This window comes from Meriones unguiculatus, chromosome 17, assembly GCF_030254825.1.
Source record: "Meriones unguiculatus strain TT.TT164.6M chromosome 17, Bangor_MerUng_6.1, whole genome shotgun sequence".
NCBI classification, from domain to species: Eukaryota; Metazoa; Chordata; class Mammalia; order Rodentia; family Muridae; genus Meriones; species Meriones unguiculatus.
This window is the reverse complement of record NC_083364.1, coordinates 58,779,853-58,797,848: the sequence shown is the minus strand read 5'-3', so window position 1 is coordinate 58,797,848 and position 17,996 is coordinate 58,779,853. Positions and strand designations below refer to the sequence as shown.

Below are 17,996 nucleotides of genomic sequence, written 5' to 3'. Positions count from 1 at the left end.
GATAAAAATTCATATAGAATGATTTAAGTAGCAAGTCTAATGGAAATAATTACCATTACTAAGCAAAGCACAATTATATTGGCTATATTGGGGAAGAAAAATTGAGTGTCAAGGAGACTTCTCTACAGAGCATTGTTCCTTCACTGGAGAAACTCTATTGAAGGCTCTAGAGCAATTGGTATAAAAAGCAACTGTTTTCTTCAGTGAAAAAATTAAAAATGTATCCCAACGAAGGAAAGGAATTGTCAGGTCCGGGGCCACAGCCTCTGAGAACGCTGCCTTCAGTAGAACTAAAATGATAAAGATCAGAACACAGAGAATGGTATCCCCAGTATCATGCGGCTCTTGAGAAAAAGCATGCTGAAAATAAAAATTATTTGGCATTGGAAGTTGGGTAAGAAAAAACAAAATGGAGTTAATATTATTTAGTTTAAGAACCTTTAAGGAACAGTCACTAAAAATTAGTTGTTAGATACTGGGAGTGTACGTGAGTTTGCATGGTGGGCTCCAGGCTGGCTTCTTCCTGACAATAATATGCAAGATAATCTACAATATATAAAGTAGATTATATTTCAGTGCAGTTCTCTGGCCTGTAAAGAGACAAATACCAAGATACACAGGAGGTTACTTTGGCTTAATAACTTAGTGGTTTAGACCACCATTTGTTAGTCAGGGTCAACAGGGACATTTACCACCAAAACTGATATGATGTTTAACAAGTGTTCTTATCCTTAAATTAATGATTTGAGCTTATTAGTGATATCATGGGTCATCCCCCTTTATTGCTGAGATCCTAATTAATGTGCTATTTGCTCTCCCAGGGCACAGAAGACCATGTGAAGACGAAGGCATGTTAAGAAGCAATTCCAGGAAATGCAATCTGTGACAGTTGGCTAGACATAGGAAATCCGTCTGGTGATCTCAGTGCTAGGAAGGATGAGGCAACAGGATCACGCGTTCTGGATGAGTGTGGCCTACACAGCAAGCCCTTGTTCTCATAAAACAAAAACAACAACAAAATTGCAGGTAATATATACAATTAGACGCTCAATAATATGTTAATAGGCTTTTGAAAGATTTTTTGGCAATGGTAGTTGTAACTGACATGAAATACATTTCATTCATGTAGTCAATGTAGACTTTGGCTAAAAGTTAAACTATATCATTTATTAGGCAACATTATTTAATAAGTGTTTTAGAATATAGTCATCAAAATTAATATTCTATGTCTCCTGGAAACAGAACCATATAAAACAGTGTTTGGGGGAAAGGGGGATGAGTATCTAACTATGTAGCCCAGGCTGGCTGAACTCATAGCAGTCTTCCTGTTTCAGCCTCACAGAATGCTAGGATACAGACATGAACACCACACCTGGGTTAAAATGGTTTAGTGACAACCAAAGCAGACACCAGACACTTGGGCCTATTTATGGCTAAATCCTATTCCAAAGAAAACTGTGGGCACTGCAGAAATTCTACTATCCATGAAGGTGACTTGTTTTCATCAGGATCAAACTCCACTCTCAGGGAAAACTTTATGGCTAGTAGCTTAATTGCAGTTTCTCAAATATCAGGAGGGAGTGTAGAGTGAGACTCCAGCCTATTGAAAGAAGGAGCAGACAGTAGTGAGGCCCCTGAATGAAGACAAGCGGACTGACCATATTATGCACATTATACAGCAAAATCTCTTTCTGTCAGTATTGTATAATTTCAAACACAAGTAAGCAACCTCAAAAGACTTCACAGTTATAAAGCTAGTCAGCACAGCGTAGGAATCCAAATAAATTCACATATACTTTAAAATAGAATAGAATGTGTATACTTTTCCTCCTAAACATTCCTGTTTCCTGAGCTAAAATATTTAAAGCGAGGTTGAGGGTATTTTCAACATCATGTTAAAAGTTTTCACATTACCATTTGAGAGACAGATTGGTGACAGCAGACAGACAGAGAGGTGCTACGTCAGAAAAGCGGGCTCACCCATCAACGCCGGAGAAGGGCAGGAGTCGGGGCTTCTCATGCACGGGTCATGGTGTCATTTTGCAAACACTCACCTCATATGCGAAATGCAAACAAGAAAGTGTATTTACCAGGTTCAGTCTGAGGCTCATCTGGTCTGGGTAGGATTATAGTTTGGGAAGGCAGAGTTGATGTTTCTATGGCAACCGAAGGAAATTTGCGGGGTTACTACAGTGCTAGGCACACTCAGATTACAGACAACAGTCAGGATGGTTACGAACAGATGTCAAAATTAAGAAAATGGCTAAACTGCAGGAAATCAGCATTCCTATACTTCTTCACAACTCATTCCATTTACAAAGTATAGATGTCAGGTTGCAAAATACTTCTGAGACAAGCAATATCATTACTTCTAATATCTCCACGTCCCCCACAATGCTTAAATGACATATTCAATAAGAACTATGAAGGACAAAGGTAACTTTAAAATTATAGCACATGCCAGTTAAGAAGTATAGACTTTGACTTGGATGACAAATAACAGAGAGACAAACATGTTACGCCAACATGATGAAAAGACTGTTAATGGAAAGTACATCACTAGGTCAGGAAGTATGAATGGATCATGATCTTCAGTGAAACAGTACCTAGCAGGCAGTGACCACAATATTAGGAAAAATGCTATATTTTATATTGCACAGTTTGCCTAACACAGAATAATAAGAGATCAAGATATTAACTAAAAAGCCACTTTTGGGCAATGATTATGAATAGAAGCACCTAAGGAAGAAAATTCAACAACAGCGAAAGAAAATGCCACATGGATTTACAAGAAGGATGGTCCTGAGACTCTCGGGATGATGCAGTGAAGACAGAGAACACTGCTGTTCTGCTGAGATGTCATTACCTAGCATGGTCTCAGGAAGCTCAGACACATGTGTAAGAGACTGCACAACTGTATCAAAAAAAGGAGAATGGATTTAGAAACTGTAAGATGCTCATCTCTGCAAGTGTTTCTCCAGTATTTGCAACCTCAGTCTCAAGAATTTATGCGGTAATTTAACGGACAGGACAATGAATTTTAGATGGGACAAAGGGAAGAAGTCCTAGAGTATTAAACCTCTAATATTCATACTTTGTCAACATCTGGCTTTAAAATGTTATTATGCCTCGCTCTTCAGATACTATCAGATAAATAGGACATATTTTTTTTCCCAGAGAGTGTCAACTATTGTGTTAATTTTAAGAATCTCAGAGCATTAGAGCTGCTGATGCATATAGCTAATTTCTAAAGCACACGCAGAATAAATGTAACTCTCCAGGCTGATCCTCAGTAAGAGATGTAGACGGTTTGGCACGTAGGTCAGAAGTATAGCTCTTCAAATCTTTTCAATCAAGTGTTATAGCTCAAAAAGCAGAAAAAGTGAATCATAGCATGAAAACCTTTACCACCTTCTGTCCTTGGCTCCTCTGGCCTGAAAGGGTCTTTGGTGGTAGTATCTACATAGTCTGTTTCAGCGGGTGCTGGGGAAGAAACACGAAATGGCTGGTTAGTGGTGGGCAGCGTAAAGCAGTTTTTCATGGAACCCTGAATTTTATTGGAAACACAGCTTAGATATTATGAAAATTGTTGCCATTTAGTAGAGTAAAAATGAAGCCAAGTAAGGGAGCTTTTTGTATGGGAAACAAAAATAGACAGATACACACACACACAAACAAACAAACAAACAAACAAATGATTATCTGGGCCCATTACTGCAATTATTACCTAGATTACAGTAGGTAATTTTACTTCCTTACATATTTTGCATAAATATTTTAGTAAGAAAAAAGTTACAGATGTTTGGAAACATAAAGACAAAGCCTATGAGGATATGAAAATGATAAGTTACATGTACACGTATGTACAGATTCATGTGTATATATATATATAAAGAAAAATCAGAATTTTAAAATTGCAAATTTCATTAACTGAGCGAAAACTAGGGGAACTATTTAACTTGTATTACACTGTAATATAGCTGGCAAGAGTTACTAAATGCATGATAGCTCTCAAGATCCACTGGATAGGCACAGAGAAGACACAAGAAGCAGGTGGCTATGAAATGTCACAAAGCATGACAACATCCGAGGATGCATATGCATTTTGCAATGAGATGGAAAAGCACATATTCTTGACTTCCCATTGGGGACATTTTTACCTATTGTCTTCCATGGTGACTCAGTACTAAGTGTAACCAATTCCAGGTCATCAGAAACTAGCAAAGGAAACAATGGAATAACTGGTCAAGGATATGTTGTGGTAAATATTAGGCAAATCAAACAAACTATCTGGGAGCGGGTTGGATCCGTGGCACATGTTCCGGTTGCCTGGTTCTGATAAAAGCCATTACATTAACAAGAGCACGAAAGGAAGCCCTCATAACGAGGTGAATCCACAACATGATAACTGTTTTGGCTACCATCAATAAACACACCTTAAATCTTCCACAGAAGTACCAAACCATCAACTCATCTAATTAAAAGATACGAAGAAGAAATTATAATCCTATGCTAAAAAATGGAATTCAAAATTTCAACACTAAGCTTTAGATAACAGCAGCAATATTCCTAATATTGATTGCTAAACAAAATTTAAATTTTCTTTATAATTTGAAAGAGAGTATACTTTAAAAGTTTCTCTATATTTAAGGAACTTAAAAGAATCTTTATTAAAAGAATTTTCTCATTTCAATTGTTACTAAGGAACTAGCCTTCTTCCAGGTGGATGAGCACACATTTAGCTTACTATTTAATGGAACAACATGTTTATAACTGTGGATGAAATTAAGAAGTATAATCAGACCCCAGAGGTTTCCCTGACTGCTTAATCAGTTATATGATCATGCTCCAAAAGATATAAAGCAAACTCACTGAAGCCAATGTTGATATTTTGTATAAAATGGAAAATAGGAGATAAAGCATTGCTAATTTAACATTAACACATACCCATGGAAAGAGGGACCTTTATATTGGAACACATAACACTGAGGGATTATGGTATGTTTTTGAAGCTCTTAGTACAACCAGACAGATAAATCAAGCAATTTACCAGATTGCCCTTCTGTAATTTCTAGGCTTGGTGAAGTCACTGGTTTCAAAACAAGAGTTTGCAGTTCAGTGGGGGCTGGAACAAGAAGACTTAAGTTAGCTTGTGAATATTTTTTAAAAGGTTTTAGGTGATGGAAAAAAAAAGACCAATATTTATGCCATGTGAAATGTGAAAATGGTATGAAACTCAAAGTCTTATTGGGGCATGGACCAAAGTGATTCAGGGCCTGTTTGCACACTAACCTTGTTGCACGCTTACCTACAATGTATGTGTAAGCAGTGCTGATGAAGACTGAATAGCCTGCAAATTCTGAAATTTTTCTAGCTAACCCTTCACAAACTAGGATTTCTGACTCCTGGTTTGAAGCATTCTCCTTGGAAAGAAACTATTCATTTGTTACTGTGTATCACTAAGTGTTTGCCTAGGAACATGAGCCATGCCTGTGAGATGTAGAGGCTGGCAGATATCTGAGTTTGAGGTCAGCCTGGCCTACTAAGCAAGTCCAGGATAGCAAAGGCTACACAGAGAAACCCTGTCTTGAAAAATCAAACTTTAGGCAGAGTGCAGGGAGTACTATGGAGGAGTTGGGGGATAGAAGGACCTAGAGGGAACAGGAGCTCCAGAAGAAGACCAACAGAGCCAACAAATCTGAAACTGATGCATCTATCAAAGACCATGCATGGAGAGGACTTAGGGCCTCTTCTCAGATGTAGCCAATAGGCAGATCAGTATCCATGTGGGTTTCCTAGTAAGGGAGCAGGGGCTGTCTCTGACATGAACTCTGTTGCCTGCTCCTGGGGCCACAGAGGAAGCAGATGCAGGAAGTGCTGATGAGACTTGATAAGCTTGGGTCAGTTGGTAGAGGAGGAGGACTCCCCTTTCTAAGGACTAGGGGAGGGGAATAGGAGGAAAGAGGGAGGTAAGGTGGGACCAGGGTGAGATGAGGCAGGGGCTATGATCGGAATGTAAAGTGAATAAATTTTAAAAATATAGAAATTTAAATTAAAAAAAAAAAGGAAAAGAAACCCGAGCCACAACGTTCATCTGTTAATTAAAGCAATAAATTTAACACTCATGGATACCCAGCAAGGTCCTACATGTTAAAGAGCAAGAGCCATCTGTGAGCCCTAGAGAAGCTCATCAGCGATTGAGGAGCCTGGAGCTTCTGGTGGAGAACTTATTTTATTGATAATAGAAATACTTCATGATTTAAAATGAAGTAATAAGCATAACACACTGATTTTATGGAAAATAAGTTGCTCTTAATTATTGTAGCTCCATAGCTATAACCATCAAATAGAGGAGCAACAATATGGACCTCTGGATTTTAAAGGAGAATTTCATGACATACTGATATCGTCAGTGGCTTCAAAGGTGATTGATAAATAACACATAGGTGACCCTTGAGTTTCCATGACTATAAAGCATGAAATGGCATCCTAACCATAATCCTGAAGCATGAACAATGCTGGTATGACAGTAGGTGGGCAAGAAAAAAAGCATTCACTGAATGTCACAAATATCATCACCCAGGGTTGTTTCTGGAAACTCAGTACTATGAATATTAATTCAAAGCCCTGAACAAAAATTAAAAGCAACAGATAAACCTGAGAAAGCTCAACACCCACAAAACGCCTTCGGTTTTCTTTCAAAACATGAGTTTCAAATGACAAACACGTTTTTAAATTCTAGAACTAACAGGAAGCAAGCGGTTGCTTTCCGAAAAGATGGTCAGAGTAGCATGAAGAAGGGGGAGGGAGGGTGGAATTGGGAGGGGAGGAGAGAGAGGTTTATGGGGGGATACAAAGTGAATAAAGTATAATTAATAAAAGTTTAAAAAATAGTTGTGGATAATCAGCACAATTGCTTTGAGTTTGGCTACATATATCTTAATTCTGGCCACGTAAGAGATTCCTAGGTACCTGGTTGTCTGGTTATAACCAATATGGAAGATGATTTTGGAATTTCCCTTAGGTGGCATGGAGGAAAGTATATATGGAAGTAATGTGTTGTCCTCCTTGGAAGTTGAAAGACAATTATCTGCCTATGTAACCAAGGCTGCAACCAATCTTATGTTTCAGCGCGAAAATAGCAATTCATAACCATGAATGACTAATGCTAACCTTGTCATCAACTTATCTTTAGAGAAGAACTTCATCCAAACGACCTTACTTGGGGAATTAGGGACACATTTCCCTAAGCTATGCTCTTGTGACAAGTCCTATAGGAGGGGTAGCTCTTAACTGCAGTCAAGGCCTTAGTTTACTTAAACTGTTGGAGAACCTCAGCTTCCCATTGCAGGTATTACTTTGGGACCCATCTGGGGCAGACGGCTAGCAGCCCTCACAGCAGGCATTCCACATTTACCCGGCTTCGACTTAGACACATCAGTACTTGCTGTGGTTTTGGGTCTGGGACGTGGACGGTGTGTCCGTTGTGCTTTAAGAGCTGAAGGAAGAAACTGTATATTAATTTCATGCTGTTGGTTTGGAAAAAAAAAAAAAAACTACTGGGGTGAAGCTATCTTCTTTTCTTGAAATTTGGGGCCTGTATGCTTTTGAATTAAAGTATTTTCTCCTATTTTGTTAGGTTTTTTTTTTTTTTTTTAAATCATCAAATATTCTTGAGAAAAAAAAAAAAACCCTAACATATAAAATTAAGTCAATGAGTGAAGAGAGCCATAAACCTCCAACTTCAAACAGAACTAAAGCTAAATCTATGCAGCAGGATCTTAGGTTGACACTGAAAATTTTCAGCATTTCCAAGAAGCCACTGAACCGTGATGTTGTTATAATTTACTCTGTCTAGGGAAGATATAGACACTGCTAGCCAAGTTGTCAGTACGGCTTTAGATGGAAGCACTCTTTAGACAAAAACACATGACAAGTTCAAATAAGATAACAAGTACAGTAATATTTTAGATCCATGGGTAGCTTTAAAAAGGGGTAACTTTAGTATTTTCAAGATGACAAGCAGCAGAAGGCAAGACAATCTAATAAAGCCAATGACAATGAAATTAGGATGATGATGGAATGCATGTGAAAACAAGCATGAAAAAGGCATTCCAGAACACAGTGTTTTTACCTAATGTTGTTGTCTCAGGAGCCATGGTCCTAAGAGTGATGAGTTCAAGGGCTGTAGCAAGAACTGGACAGAAAGGAGTAAAATAAACCAAAGACAAATTAAAAATTCACTTTTAGGCTAATTTTGAGAATATCTTTAGCCTCAAAATGAACAGGAAAAAGACACTTGCTTTTTCTGCATCTGGCTAAACCATGGCTAGATGCTATTTCATGAAATAGACTTGCAAGATGGCATGTTCACAGCCAATGGTATGTCAAAGTTCACGAGATGTTCTAGACATTTCGCTGCCTGCCACCACACTACTGTGGAACTCTGCTGGTCACATTTTTATGTTTTCACAACAGATGACTTTCTGAATACATTAAAGAAAGCTTAATTAGTCTCCTTGACTTCCATAGAAACTGAGATAGCTACATACAGGTTTATATTTGTCTACTGTTTAAATAATTATATACCTAAAGGTTTTTGTTGCAAAATATGAAGACAAACTATGAAATATGCTCATCAAAATCTCAAAGTGGTCCTTGATTTAAAAAGACTGTTAAACCTGCTAGAAAAGGAGTCTCTATCATGGAAACAGTATTTGAACATTTCCCAAAGGCATGCATCTTCAAGTCTAAGATCATCATTCCTTAAAACTATTGCTCCAATATCTCACAAAGGTTCTACTTCACCGAAAAGCATCCTGAATAAAGCAGCACATTTTCACAAGACACAGCATAAATGTGACAGATGGAGATTCACACGAAAACACAGTCTTAGCACTGTATAAACACACACATGATTACATGTCACAGTGTTGAGCAGTGAGTTACATGGCAGTTTGACGTCCTGAAGTTAGATTCATGCATGGTGCTCATGAATGCAATGAATAGCTGGGCATAGGACTGAGGATTCAAGATAAAGACTGAAATGGAGTGACAACAGAGGACAATGGTGGAACGGTCCTGGGATGCAGAAGAACTGGTGATGTGATGGTACGACAGGAAAAGCACTGGCATTAGGAGGACACACAATCTTATTACCCGAGGTCGCAGGGACTTCAGTTCTAAGAGCACTGGGTTCAAGATCTGTAGCAGCAACTAATTAAAGGCAACGAAATGAACATATGTGAAAGTCAATAATACAACAATACACCCTCACTGGAATAAGCGGGAAGCAAGTTTAAGGAACTGTCTGAAATTTAACACTTGTCACTTGACGCTTGGCCACATTGTACCCTGGTAAACATTTCTTTAAGAAGTACCCAGTTGCTGCCTACACTTTGTGCCAAACATCTTAATACAGTCAAGGTGCTATTCCTCTCGGTGTTTGGAATATCTCATTCTAACTACTATTGACATTTTAGATATTTACCAAAGCTGCACAGATATAACTTCTGTGCTCATGGGCTTCTGTATAGAAGCTTCAAGAAAATAACTTATCTAAATGTGCAGGGGTAAAACAGTTTTTCTACATGAGGTAAAGCCAAGAATAAAGCAAGTGAGCCATGTGCACTCTGACAACTTATGGGTAGGACAGGGCTGAGACCTCATTTGTGACAAAGATGCTCAACAAACCAGGGTAGGGGATGGTTCATACTATGTGGTACCGGAGGAACAGCTAGCTCTCTGCTCTCCTTACACAAGTAGCGCAATCTAGAAGGATAGGAAGATCAGCAATGCTTTTTAGTCAGATCCAAACTTCTGAATTATTCCTTGAAATTGAACTTCCCTTCACAGCACTACCTCAGACATTGACGCTTTGTCTTTAAGAGCAGAATGTAATTAAATCAGCAGTACCAAATAAAGTATGTGGGACTAGAGATGAGAGTCGTACAGAGATCACAAGGAAATCAGTTGCCACACAGGGGACCCTAATATGAGGGGGACCCTCATACATGTGGCCATGGTGTCAGGAGAGGGTCATGCACCACTTCAGCCACATGAACTAATACTTCTATCACCGGCATCCCTCATGGCTTTCCAGAGCTGCTTCAAGTACCCCGGAACCAGAAACTCAATTTACCAGGTTTAGTTAGCGGAGCCTCGGGAGTTGTTGTGGTTTTAGGTTTGGGGCGTGGACGACGGGTTCGTTTTGCTGGTTTAGGAAAAAGAAAATCTTCATTATTACAAAGTCTGTAGTTCAAAAGCTATGGGATAAATAGAGCTAAATTTAGTAAAAATCAGATTTTCTCATATCTTAGGAAACTCAATTTTTCAACTTTTAACTCAAAATGTTTACCCATATTATAATTTCCCCATTTCCCTTTACAAAGGCCTATTGGAAGAGGAGTTGCATGTAATGGATAGGTCAAGAAGCGAAGTGAAAAACCAGAATGTTTATAGAATCAAAGAGTTAAGGAGCCAGGAATAGTGGCAGGCACTTTTAATCCCAACACTTGGAATGTTGAAACAGGAAAAGCACTAGTTCAAGTCAACCCAACTGAGATACTTAAGACAGTTTGAGGCTGGACCATATAACGAGAGGCACTCTCACACAGAAATGCCGAGAATCCCTGCTAAAACATGTTCATAGTAGTGATTACTGACCAGGACTTCTTTGAACGTGGTTAAAGACCACACGTACAATTACTGACATGTCAATTAAAGAACAAATGTCACATGGTAAAAGCGAATGAATGAAAGCACACATGATGACAAGATGATTTCACATGGTCACAAAGCCGGACAGATGACATTAGTTAGATTTATGGTGGGTCTCACAAGAGGTGGGTTCTTTGAAGAGGCACAGTCTTCAATATGTTTAGGATGAAGGCTTTCAGAGAATGGCAAAGGGAATGATGGTGTTACCACAGAAAGCAGAACATGTGACTATGACATTGATGGCATGAGTTTGGCAATGAGTTTGGCAAGAGAGAGGATGTAGCCAGGACCACAATGCGTAATTACCTTTCGTTGTCACCCAAGTCTCAGTTCTGAGGGTCACAGGTTCAAGTTCTGTTGTAGGAACTGAGCAAAGGTATCAAAGTAAACCAAATGATTGTTTTATGTAACTAAAAAGTAAAATATTTCTTTCATTATGAGTCATTCTTTCATTATGTTGTTATGCTTTCTATAACAACATGCTACTTTTTAAAACTAGTAAACTGGGGGAGGGGGGTGAAGCAAGCAGTTTACTTCTCAAAAAACCATGATAGCTAAGTAGCTGTTTTGTTGTCCTTCATTCTTCATCTAATTAATAACACAAAGTTGACTGCTTAGAACTTAGGTAAGAAACTGGGGTACTGGCATGATGAATTGGTGGGGTTCCTTCATTACAGACAAAGAAGCAGCATGCTCTCATAGAAAGACAAGGTTGCTGATGTCTACCAGCCCAATCCTCGGCTGCCCTATCACACTCCTAAGACCTTGACTCTGCATGTCCTAGGACCCTCTGAGATACAGAAAGGATTTTACTATGATCCCCACAGCAATGTTCCAGAGACATCTCTCAATATTCATAGCTCCTCCTTCTCCTTTCTTCTAGTCAGCCATGCTCTAACGTGATTTCAAGACCCTACTCCTTCTTAATCTCTATTCCCTGAGTAAAAATATTTGTTATGTACCTAACACTTTTCTGTTTATACCCCGAAAACTAATCCTGCACTTGTGATGATTCTTTCTATACCACCATCAACCATATTTATAAAGAAAGGCTTCCACTCTCTCTTGCAAACTTGATAAGCAAAATGTGTCTCCCATATCTATTTCACCCAGATTCAATGTTAGTAGGATTCTGAGGAGAAGGAAGGTATTTAATAAATGCTTTTTGTTTCAACTGAATCTAATTATCCTGAAGACATGTTATTTTTAATGGATAAAAGGAAGTCTCACACACACACACACACAAAAGGCATGATGCTTGAGAAGGCTGCACACTGGAAGCAGTGGGAATCCAATTACCCACAGACTTCCCTCAATCAGCCTTGTTTGCTTAACATCTGTGCAATGGAGCTCCAGTCCCCCTCCCTTCCAGAAATGCTTCTTTGCTCTCATTGGGATACACCGAATATTCACAATCACTCAGAAAACGCCCATGGCCCCACTTGGTCACACTACTGAAGTTTTTTAAACCTGACACATATGCTTTACCTGGCTTGGACTCAGGCACTTCAGGACTCGGTATAGGCTTTGGTTTGGGACGTGGACGATGTTTTTGTTGTGATCTTTTGGGAGCTAAAGGAAGACATTATTAAATTACTCTATATTTTCATTATTTCTGACTCAGGAAGCTATGGAAGGTAAAAAGATGATAGTTTGTTGGTTTTCACATATTCATCATTTAGGGTTCTTTTTTTCAATCATAAGAACTTCTATGAAGAAAAAAGTTACCATTTAATTATAGGAATAAAATCTAGTAATTATTAGCTAAGTTTTATAAGGTAGTTGGTAGAACTAAAATGAATAGGAATCATCCCTAAATTTGAATGGATAGTGGACATTTTCACTATCTATGATTTAATCTTTCAAATCTATGGTATGTTATCTGTATAATTATCAAAATAAAAACTCATTAAGTAGACACAAAACAACAAAATATTGTGCCAACAGAAAAAAAGTGTAATGTAAATGTGCCACAGGCCCTATGGGCACCATAAAGTTGCTAACGGTTTTTCTGTGTAGTTGAGACTTCTAACATGTTTCTAACACAGCTGTAGCAAAAGCCCCCTCCAACAAAACAGGACGCAACTTCAGGTAGATAACATGGCAGATAAATGGCCCAAAGAAGTTTCACATATGACAGATAATTATAAAGCCTGCATAATTTTTAGGACTATAACTCAGTGACCACAAAGAACGACCCAGTTTCCCCATGAAGTGAGATGAAACCTTCAACGTGACAAGGAGAACACCTGTTATAAGAACAGCTTGGCAGCATTACCTATCGTTGTCACTGGGGCCTCAGACGTAAGAGTGACAGGTTCCAGGACTACCGCAGGAACTGGCCAAAAACAACACAACAAGCCAAAGAGATTTCAAAATGCATATTTAAACCAGAAGATTTACACATAACATATAACTAGACTATCAACTGCCCCGTATCTGAAAGAATGTTTTTTTTAAGAGTTTGCTAAACGTTTGTCACGATGGTTGTTGTAACTATTTTGAGGAAAGAAGTCAGAATGACATTCTGCAAGGATCTTAATAACTGAATTCTAGCCAATGCAGAAAATACTACAATAGAGACTATTTAATGCATTTACTTAACACATTGACAGAAAATTAAGCCAAAAAGCATAACATGAGTTGTTATGCTTACGTAAGCAATAGAAGTTTGAAACATATAAATTTAAGCATTACATGGCATGTGTTGCTCTTGCCAATCCTGTGGAATTTGACACCTCTGTACAAGCCATAAAAGCATCACAAAGGTGGCTACTAGTCTAACACCCAATGTAGGATGTCTTCCCCATGAGCATAAAAGGTGGAAATCAAAGAGTCTGTGTGTGATGCAGTGTCTCTGAATCCCACCAGCTCTGAGCCAAATCCTCATAGTTCTCCTTCTGTTGGTGTGATGGACCCTTCCCAATCTAGAATCATCAACAGACAGAGTGAGGGAACAGCTACAGTCCGCTTGCACTGTACTGCATTTCTGGCTGACTTATACGTATGTCTGATCCCTCTATTTCTTTTTTCTCCATTGAAAAACATCCTGTAGTGAACCCAACATCCAAAACCCAACCAAGCTGAATGTCTTTTTCTAGATTCCAGATTGTTACTTTGTGGGTATACTGCGCAGCATGGCCTCAGTTTTACTGTGTAAGAAGTAAAAGAAGCCAAAACAAACAAACAAACAAAAAACAAAACAGAAAACATTCTCCATTGCGCCTATTATTTATGATTGCAAATGTGAGTCTGGGAATATGCAAAGGACTTAGGATGTATTTACTTGAACTAAATATACTGGGTTTGCTAGTGTCATTTCACTATTTAGATCTGAATACAGAGGCATAGTGTGAGGTTTACTAAATACAAAGTTGCAATAAAGGGCCTTACATAAAAAGAATAGGCATTCTTGCTCCTGCAAGGTCTCACCCACCCATATTTTACTTAAAACACCAGCAGAGAAGTGATCGATGCTGCTTTATGGCCTCAGACTCGGAAGCTTAACAGTAGCTAGTGCCTGCCACCAGCATTATTTTGAGTCTCTGATGGGACAGACCACCAGGCTAACCCAAAAGCCCTATGACTCCCAATTTACCAGATTTTGTCTGAGGTGCCTGAGGGCTCAATGTGGCTTTAGGTCTGGGTCGTGGACGACGTGTTCTTTGTGATACTTTGCTAGCTAAAGAAAGAAAAGCCTCACGTTACTTTGGACTTATGGCCCTGGACACTGAAATGTGACCCTTCAATAGCTCCCACATTTCCCAAAGTTGCAGGAGATTGTTCTTTTGGTTTGAAATTTTTACCCCTTTTAAAAAAGCATCTCTTTCTGTCATTGATGATGATTTGGCATAAATTGCTGTTCACAGCTGAGTTGGTCATTCAAATGCAAGAAGACTCATAGTCATTTGGAGAAAGCCATAGACCTCCACTTTGGAGAAAATGACTGAGACAGAATCATTTAATGAAGGGTTGGGGAGATTTGGGTCATATTAAGATAGAGGCCTATAATTTAACATTTCAGAGGGGTCATTTCCAATTTATCAGATTATAGTAAAATATATCATCACTTAAATCATCATTACTTACATATACCATTATATACGTATTGTTACTTAAATCACATCACCAAAGAAACAAACATACTGTACAACAGTTTTCAAAAACAGGCCTAGAAATGTAAGAGTAGCTGCTATCAATCAGCAGTCATTCCACTGTGGTTAAAATTCAGTTGTAATACAGAACACTGTTCTGTGATACACAAGACAGCACAGCACTTTCAAGCGCTCCAAGTAGCTATTAGTGTTTGAACTAATTTCATACTTAGCTCTCATGAACACAACAGGAAGCATGTCAGTAAGATGCTTTGAACTCTGTAGCAGATGGCAAAAGATGATGGGTACTTTCTCAGAAAGGTGGAAAGGCCATCGCATGGGGATGTAAACTTAGTGGATTATACAATGAGCAATAGAAGCACTTGGCAAGTGACACTGTTACCTAGTGTTGTCCCAGGGGCCTCAGTTCTAAAAGTAACAAGTGTTTCAAGGTCTGTAACAGGTTCAAGGTCTGTAACAGGAACTGAAATAACAAATATGAGCATTTGAAAAACATGTATGAATAGATACAACATTTACTTCAACATGAGCCCGTTAGCATGACACTACATCTGGACTATGTGTGTGCATCTAGACATATGTACATATACATACACATATAAAATGTTTAAAAATTTAACTAAAAGATCATAGGTCAGTGCTCTCCAATTTCTCAAATGTCCTTATTAGAAGAGACAGTAGGTATGAGGGTACATAGGCAAAAGGCCATGTAAGAATATAGCAAGGCAGCCACTTATGAGCCAAGGAGAGGCTTCAGGAAAAACAGACCTGGAAGCACTTTAGTCTTTGACTTGTTGCTTCCAGAGCTATAAAAATAGACCACTGTTAAGAAGCCAGTCTGTAACATTACGCAATGGCTGTCCTAGTAAAACTCAAGGCAAATACCAGACTAGCCAAACTGTAGCTAGCACTGCTCTCCCAAACAGGCATTATCTTTGCTCTTATTTCTAATGCTACAGACAAGCCATTCCTCACGTCTGACTGTAACAGGGAAAACTTCAGGACATCTTTATCCGAGCCCTTACATGAGCTTGATGTTTTGTAAGAAGAATATAGGGAGCTTACTTGTGTTTTTCACCCACTAAAAAGAAAATATATCTATCAGGTTCATGAAAATATGACTGCATAAAAAGTTCTGAAGAAATACACAAGCAGCCATTCCAAAACGAGCCTTTCACGATTTCATTAGCTTCCAAACTGAGAGATAAAATATTTTCCTACCACTCCTAGTTACAGGAAAGATTAGACGTGCCTCTTCTAATTGCAAAGGTCTTGTCAGCCTTTAGTGTCTAACAGCCTCTTGGGAGTCCCCTCTGTAGGGGAAACCTGTAACAATGTGATATTTGCAGCCATTGGTGGATCTCAGACTCTTTGAACCGAGGACCCTTTGTTTATCTAGGAGACCTAGTTCTTTCACACATTTTTGAAAATTAAAAAAGGCAAGCTGGAGTTATTTTAAAGTTATGGTTCAGCATATTACCAAAAATTTAAATAAAATCTTTAGGTACTTCAAAGCTTGGTAAATTTTCTTGAGTTCCAGGCAATGTATGAAAGCTGTACCTCATACTGTGCTATTTTAGTATTTTAAAAAAATTCTCCAAGAATTTTCTGATTGGGCTGAATTGGCTGAGAATCTTCTAAGTTATGGTGGGGAAGGAGAAGACTGCAATATAACTCAAGGATGGAGTTTACTAGTTAAAGATATTAATCTGATATTTAACCTACTAAATCACATTGATCATATTCTACTCAATCTACTAAGTCACATTGCCCACATATTAACAAACAAAAGAAACTTCCCTGTTGTAGCTTTGCTTGCGCAAATCAGAGACAGACACACCAAAGATACATAAAACTGGTCTTAACAAAGAATTTTGGCTCAACAAAAATCATAAAGCAACCTGTAAACACCTTAAATCAAGTTATGAGGCAGACCAAGATCTATGCCATGGTTTCCTATGCATCTAACAAACAAAGGGTGGGTATGTCTAAGGCTGGTCAATTTGAATAAAATGAAGACTATAATTGGGCGGCAAATGGGATTAGTATGATAACGAACAGAGAAAGCATTTGTTGAGGGTCAGGAGGGTCATTACCTATTGTTGTCACTGCATCCTCTTTTAAAGGAGTAACTGGTTCAAAGACTGGAGTAGGAACTAGCCAAAAGTAACAAAGACAAAATAAGCAAAAAAGCTCACTCTAAACATTAAAGCTTATAAAAACCTATAATATTTATTTGAAAAGCACTCTAGCTGGATAGAAACGTGTCTGAAACACTAAACTGTGTGGCTAATTAACTCTCTGAACTAAAAGAATATAATATCTCTGCTCTTAGATGTCAGCTCATCTCTTAGAGGGGAACCAAAACCTTTGTAGGTACTGGCCTACAAAGTTTATGTCAAGTGACTTCAAGTTGTCTTCATTCTCTAATGTTTGAGCCTATTTAATGTACCAGATAGATAGCTGTGGTTGGAATATGGCTTGTGTTCTCTGAGGCCTGGTCTACATGGTTAAACTTATGTTAGAAGGCAGTGGTACCTTTGGATTGTGGGACCTAGTGGTAAGGTCTCAAGTTAGGAGGTGGCCTGAGACAGCTTGCACAACCCCTTGGTAGGTTTTGTGTGATCCTTTAAGTTCTCCAGAGAAGATAAATATAAAAGAAAAAAATCTGGCTAATCCAGTCCTCTCTGCCTGATCTGAAATTTTCTAACTAACTTTCTAATTTTCCACTTTCTAGATTGAACATATGTAATCACCACAGTACCAAGCCATGAGGTGATACAAGGAATCAGCCTTTACCACAGAGCCTGTAATGTGCCACTGAAATGGGAACAATGGAGTATTTTGTATTAGATAAACTTCTCCTTTGTAAGTAGTCATTTTGTCATAGTGAATTTTTGTCTAGACCAAACCCACCTCACTGAGAAGGTCCCAACTTCAGTACTTGAGAGAACATTACAAGGGACCGCCCCTCTGCCTGTGGCATAGCGAGGCATCCCTGTCCAACACCCAAAGAAAGTTTGGCCATAAGTAGATTCTCTGATGTACTCTAAGCTCCCAAGTACAAAGTTTACAACTTTTCAGTGTGTCCTGTAGGCCATTAGTTGTAGGAGGCTCATTAAAATCATGCAGTTCCTGTATGCCTTATCTTTTTCCATAAGA

General features: G+C 38.5%; 1 protein-coding gene across 12 annotated transcripts in view; it reads right to left on the bottom strand.

Moving 5' to 3' along the window:
* The window catches only part of Abi3bp (ABI family member 3 binding protein), a 210,431-nt gene that overhangs the window by 51,958 nt on the left and 140,477 nt on the right, over positions 1-17,996 (bottom strand). For 5 of the 12 annotated variants that reach the window (XM_021634091.2, XM_060370558.1, XM_060370560.1 and 2 more), the window contains 15 exons: positions 16,931-16,990; positions 15,217-15,297; positions 14,318-14,401; positions 12,998-13,057; positions 12,208-12,291; positions 11,026-11,085; positions 10,142-10,213; positions 9,160-9,216; positions 8,135-8,197; positions 7,418-7,498; positions 5,051-5,125; positions 4,161-4,217; positions 3,412-3,483; positions 2,867-2,914; positions 2,091-2,156 (listed from right to left, as the gene is read on the bottom strand). The exons of 4 other annotated variants lie outside the window; for them this stretch is intronic. In XM_021634091.2, coding sequence (XP_021489766.1) covers positions 2,091-2,156; positions 2,867-2,914; positions 3,412-3,483; positions 4,161-4,217; positions 5,051-5,125; positions 7,418-7,498; positions 8,135-8,197; positions 9,160-9,216; positions 10,142-10,213; positions 11,026-11,085; positions 12,208-12,291; positions 12,998-13,057; positions 14,318-14,401; positions 15,217-15,297; positions 16,931-16,990 — 1,020 coding nt within the window. The remainder of the gene's footprint in view (positions 1-2,090; positions 2,157-2,866; positions 2,915-3,411; positions 3,484-4,160; positions 4,218-5,050; positions 5,126-7,417; positions 7,499-8,134; positions 8,198-9,159; positions 9,217-10,141; positions 10,214-11,025; positions 11,086-12,207; positions 12,292-12,997; positions 13,058-14,317; positions 14,402-15,216; positions 15,298-16,930; positions 16,991-17,996) is intronic. 3 more of the 12 variants (XM_060370557.1, XM_060370561.1, XM_060370563.1) reach the window with 3 other exon arrangements.